General features: G+C 55.9%; 1 protein-coding gene across 1 annotated transcript in view; it reads left to right on the forward strand.

Moving 5' to 3' along the window:
- The window catches only part of CDH22 (cadherin 22), a 76,569-nt gene extending 72,484 nt beyond the window's left edge, over positions 1 to 4,085 (forward strand). The window contains exon 12 of the mRNA XM_021540884.3: positions 1,144 to 4,085. Coding sequence (XP_021396559.1) covers positions 1,144 to 1,682 — 539 coding nt within the window. The 3' untranslated portion in view covers positions 1,683 to 4,085. The remainder of the gene's footprint in view (positions 1 to 1,143) is intronic.
- The last annotated feature ends 1,915 nt before the right edge of the window (positions 4,086 to 6,000 follow it).

The raw sequence follows: 6,000 nt of genomic DNA on the forward strand, positions 1-6,000 counted from the left end.
CTGTGCCAGGCAGGCGTGGTGCTGCCCAGCAGAGCCTGGAGAGCTGCTGGCTCGCTCCCTGCCTGGACAGGCAGGAGCCACGAGCTGCCTGCCAGCTGCCATGCTGTGCCCACAGCAGGCGCCTCACAGCAGATGGGGCTGTGTGTTCCCAGCGTGTGGGCAGGGCTGCTGGGTGTGGGGCACACAGGTGTGCTCTTCCCTCAAAAGGTCAGTGTTAGAGCGTGTGTGTGTGGGCGGGATGCAGAGCTGGGCTGTGGTCAAACCAGAGCGCTGTCTAGGTCAGCACCTGTATCCTGGGAATGCTGCTGCCTGCCACTGGCACACTGGCACAAGCTTTGCTGGGCATGGGGAGTGGGTGCTTGTGTGCATGTGGGAAGGGGCTCTGAACGGGGGATGTTGCAGTGCCCTCAGGTTTAGCACAGGACAGTTGATGGATGCAGCTGCTGAGAGCTCTCTCTGGCCCCAGAGCTGGCTCCTGGCTGGCTCCAAGGGCTGTCCAGACAGCTGTGGGAGGCAGCACATCATTTGGTGAGGTCTCCTTGGCATGGCTCCACTCCCTGTCTCCTGCTGCATCTCCGTGCAGAAGACCCTTTCCCACAGGGTGCACTTTACACTGGTTTCATTATCCAACGCAGTGCAAACAAATTTCTGCCTAATTGCCCAGACAAATAAAGTGCACATCAGTGCTTTAAAGGTGATGGGCTGAATGGATTATGATCCAGGACACAGCTGTGGCTCGCTGCTCAGGCTCTGTGCCATCTGCTCCACATTCACCCACACAATATTTGGCTGCTACTGTGAATCACACACCCCCTTTTCCTGCTCATCATCTGCACAACCCATCCGTTTGTCTATCCAGCTGTGTGTTTATCCATCGCTCCCTCCTGTCTCGGTGGTCGTGCTGCATGGCAAAGGAAGCTCCTGGGCTGCCCTGGAGCCCGGGCAAACCTGTCTTCAAGCCAGTACAGAGCAAGGTTGCTGCTTGATGAGCCTGGCTGATGGGAACCGTCTGGCCTCCCGGCAGGGCTCCCTGTGCCAGGGGTGCTGTGCCTCCCCCTGCCACCGAGCAGGGGTCATCCTCGCCCCATGGGAGCACAGCATCCTGAAACTCTGTGTTTATCTGACTGTCTCTTCCTTTCCCAGTGCTGGTCCTTCTGATCCTCACGCTGAAGCGGCACCACAAAAGCCACCTGACCTCTGAGGATGACGAGGACATGAGGGACAATGTCATCAAGTACAACGACGAAGGAGGCGGTGAGCAGGACACAGAGGCCTATGACATGTCAGCCCTGCGCAGCCTCTACGACTTCAGTGAGATCAAGGGCGGTGATGGAGGTGGGGGGCCAGGAGAGGGGGGCCCAGGCAGAAACCCAGCCTCCGAGCTCCACGCCCTCCCACAGTGGGTGCAGAGCCCAGACCTGGACTTCTCTGTGTTCAGAGACTACATCTGCAGGAAGGTGGAGCAGGCGGATGAGGACCTCTCTGTGCCGCCCTATGACTCTTTCCAGACCTATGCCTTCGAGGGCTCGGACTCCCCAGTGCCCTCCCTGAGCTCCATCAACACCTGGTCCAGCGGCTCGGAGCAGGACTTCTCCTACCTGGGGGGCTGGGGGCCGCGATTCCGGCAGCTGGCAGCGCTGTACGCGGGGCGCAGGGGCGACGAGGACAGCGAGGAGTCCTAGCTGCCCCTCTGGCCACCTCCGGGACCGGGGCTCAGGCGTGAGGGGCACACGGGGATCGTGGGCTGCCGGCGAGGGGCTGCACCGCCACCGCTCCTCTGCAGCTGCCTTCGGCCCGGCTGGGCTCCAACCCGCCCGGGGAGCCCGGAGGAGCCACCACCGGGGCGTCCTCATCTCCTCAAAGCCAGTCTCCATTAAAGCACTAGCATTGACTTAAGAAGGAGAAAATCTAATTCAAGAGGGTTTGGAGAGGGTTTCTCCCCCACAAATTATCATTTAAATAGATCTGTTCGGTGATCCCCATCCAGGAGAGGAAGAGCAAACCGGGAGCCTTTTGTTGTCTAAATTGTTTTTGTCACTTGAGTCAGAGCATTTGAAGAGCTTTGATTTCTTTAAGAGCTTTCCTTGCTGAGGGAAACAAGCTTTTAACTTCTGTTCAGATTTCCCCCTCCTAAGTTTACTTGCTTTTTGAAGTCTTCCTTCTGCTCCCTGTGGGGCTCTCAGTAGCCCCCGGCTGCAGGCACGGTGCCACGCTGGGATCACATCCTGCAGAGTGGCTGCTCACCTCAAACCAGGTTTCCTTTCCGTGCTGCAATCACTTTGCCCCTGTCTTGTGATCACAGAGGTGCTGGTGATGTGAAGGGGATCCCAAACCCTCCCTGCACGGCAGACATTGTCTGTGAAGTCCTGGTGTGCCCCACAGCCCCAGTGGCAGACGGGGATGTCCCACCTGTCACCGAGGCAGATGCTGTGGCCTGGGCCAGAGCAGCTGCAGTGCTGGGGAGGGCCATCGGAGGGGCACAGAGCAGCACCCCCAGCTGGGCTCTGCCAGCCCCTCACACAGGACTTGGCGTTTGCAGGGCTCCCAGCCAGGCACTGGTTGTCACCAAATGGTGCGAGCTGCACAGGGCAGCAGGCAGGACGTCAGTGCTCCCTGGCCCACAGTGGCAGGGGAAGAGCTGCATTCCATGCAGGACCTTGCTGCAGGCTGCAGGAGAACCCCAGCCCGTGGCTGGGAAGAATAATTCCTGCTTGCACCCAGCTGACAGCAGAGCATCACCATTAGCAACAGAACAGCCATCCCAAGGAGATGTGTGTGAGGCCAGAACATGCTGGCACAGCTCTGGGGCTGAGCTGGATGCAGGTTGGGCAGCACATCTGTGACACCTCAGGATACCCAGGGTGTCCCCACCCCAGCACAGTATCCTGCAGCAAACCAGCATGAGCTCCCAGCAGGACTGCTTTTGCATGTAATTCCTGGGTTTGGGAGGCAGGTGAGGAAGATGCCAGTGGGATGTGCCAGTGCTCCTTAGGCTGCAGGTGATGCTGGAGAAAAACACCGGGTGCCCACTGCCTTCCCAGCCTGCCAGCTACCACAGGGAAAACTGAAGAGCCTGTAGAGTGATGTCCTTGCACAGCACCTCAGGCCATCCTGGCTGGTGCAGCTCCTTATCTGTTCATGTTGGGAAAAAATCAATTCTATCATTGATAGGTAACTGATACGGTCTCCCAAGGCCTGACACATCCTGGGCTTGTCATTGGGTTTGTCCTTTTAGTTGAAGTACAGACACTGTTTTCTCCCTTTGGAGAAGGTTTAACTGTAAATGTACACGCGTGTCCATTTTTTTTCTGTGTGTTGCTTCCCAGCTGCTGGCGTTGTTCCTTTGGCTGCAGCACGAGACCTGGCAGCGGAGAGGGACAGGACCTGGCTTTGCCACAGTGCCTGCCCTCAGCTGCTCCTGCCACTGCCACCACGGCCCCTGTGCAGAGCCCCAGCGTGGCTCACACTGGGACCAGGAGCCCCTCAGGGCCTCTCTGGTCCCTCCGAGGAGGCGTTGGTGCTGTGGCTGGCACCTGTGCCCAGCGTGCTGCTGGTTCACTGTGATGATGCTGGGGAGGCAGCAGGGTCCTGGAGTGCCAGCTCTGGCCACGCCGTCTCAAGCACGCGACACCCCGCGCCTCCAAGCAGGAGAACGGAGAAATCCCTCTCTTTCCTCAGGAATGTGTTCATGTTTTCCCTCTGGGCTGCAGAGCTGTGCCCCTGCACTGGCCCTTCCTCTAGCCAAGTGTTGTGCAATAGCAGGGCTCTGTCCTAGGAGATGGGCTCTGACAGGGTCCGTGTTCAGCAACCTTCGTGTGGGTTCTCCCATCCCTGAGCAGCCCGTGCTCCGCGGCGCGCATGCACTCACGCTTGCGTTTTAGTTTCTGTCCCCCTGCAAACACGCGGTGCCCGCACCCCCTGCCCGCCCCGCAGGAGGAGCTGGCAGCTGCCACCGTGTCTGATGGAGTCCCTTCCGTTTTGTTTCTCTACCCAGATGAATTTAGAAGGTTGATTTCCTCACCCTTGGTATTTTTTTTTTCAAGGTCTTTCTGGGATCTGGAAATAAATTATTTCCTTGTCGTCTAGCCTGAGTCTTACGTGCTTCCTTTTGGCTTTTTTCTTTTCCTCATGTTGCCCTGTTATTGTGGTCCCTTTGGTGCCTTCCACAAGGGGCTGGGTGGCTGATGGGCCATGGCACAGCCAACCCCTGCAGCATGTTCCCATTGGTAGGATGCTGCATCTCTGGCTTCTTCCCATTTTTCGTTGAAACGCTCATCAGAAAAAGCTTCTTTAAGAGAAGGGCCATTTTTTCTCTCTGAACTTGAAAAAAAATTAAAATGAACAATGCAAAAAAATGCCCTTGGTTTTCTCCATCCTTTCAGGAGAAAGTTGGGCTGTGCTTTGAGCAGCCCAAACCATTGTATGATTCTGTAATTCTTGATGGATTCAGTACAGCTGAGCATTGTCAACAGCTTTGGTACCTGACCCGTTCTCATTTGGTCATGCTGTGTGTTACAGCAGTGTTCAGTTACTGGCAGCAGCTAAAAAACCCTCCTTCAAACTCAGTTTTAATATTGAAATGATGCAAATAAATTACATTCTGGCCTGACCCCAGCTAAATCAATTGCTGGTGGTTTCCTTGGTGGCCAGGGGCTGGGGAAAGATCTAGGGGCTCACGGCAAAGAAGCTTGACCCTCCCTGGGCCTGGGAAGCCTCACTGAGGTGGCTGCAGATGCTCCAGCACCCATCAGTGTGACAGTGGCACACCATGGAGGGATGGAGCAGGCACAGAGAGAGGGGACAGAGAGAGTGGTGGCCTCAGTCTAGGTCAGCAGAGAGAACAGGCAGACTTTGAACTGCTCCATAAAGGAACAGTCATTTAAACAGCATCTTGCAGTCCCAGATCCAAAACAGGATTATTGTTCCCCCAGGTCTTTGAGTGTTTCCTTATCCTTCACCATCCCCCTGCCTCCACTCCATCCTGCTCCCTTGATTATTCACTAAATGTTATGGAAGAAGCATCTGGTGACCTTTGATGACAGCAGTTACTGGGAGGCTGTGACAGAAGGGGGAAGTCTTGAGGCTGGAGGGTTTTCCAGAGGCACAAGGTGTGCTGTCAGATCTCAGTGACCATGCAGTTTTCCTTCTCACAGTGAGTGCCTCTACAGCTGCCAGCCTTGAGGAAACCTTTCTGCTGGCATCACCATTAATTGCACTGTTAATTGCACCCTCACAGCAAATAAGTCAGTGCTGTGGTCACAGCCACCTGCTCTGGCAGGTCTGGACACTTGGCCCGTTGCTGTTTGCAAGGAGCTGAGTGTTTGTACCCGAGTTTCCAGCCCAGCTCATTGGTAAGAACTCTCATCCAGCTGCAGCTCTCCAAGTCCTGCTGTCCCACTTCAGGCACCCAAACACTTTGAGATTCTACAGGCTGGGGTCTGGAGTGTTCTGGGAACTCCACATTGAGGAGGAGGAGGAGGAGGAGGTGTCTGCAGTCACTGTGCTCATTGCAGTGGAGGTGACAAGTGCCTGGCATTGACTGTGAGCCTGCGCTGTGCAGGAGGATTTGCTTCTTGTATACTGTGGGGAAATGGAGAGAGCTCAAAGCAACAAATTGCCAGTCAGAACCAGACCCTTCACTACAAAAGAGGAGGATTATTGAGAGCTTTGATTGCAGAAGCATCTGTGAAGATGCTTGAATAGCTCCATGCCTCCTCAACACAGCCCCTTCTGAGGAAGTTTTTCTATAGCAGCTTCTCTCTCTCCAGCAGTTGCACAACAGCCCCGATGCAGGGTAAGAGCAGGTCTCTCTCCTCTTTCTGCAGGAGGGGAAGCCAGTCCTGCTCTGCAGATGATGGGACGTGACCTGTGGCTGTCTGCTGGCAGTGTTGGCCAAGGACAGTGGCACTTGCCACTGTCACATTCTGAACGGGTCCTGCAGGGCTAGTGCTGCTGTGTCCCATCAACCACGGGCTGCTGCAGCCCCTTTTCCTTCCCCAG

Source organism: Lonchura striata, chromosome 20 (genome assembly GCF_050655825.1).
Source record: "Lonchura striata isolate lonStrDom1 chromosome 20, ASM5065582v1, whole genome shotgun sequence".
In the NCBI taxonomy this organism is placed as follows: domain Eukaryota; kingdom Metazoa; phylum Chordata; class Aves; order Passeriformes; family Estrildidae; genus Lonchura; species Lonchura striata.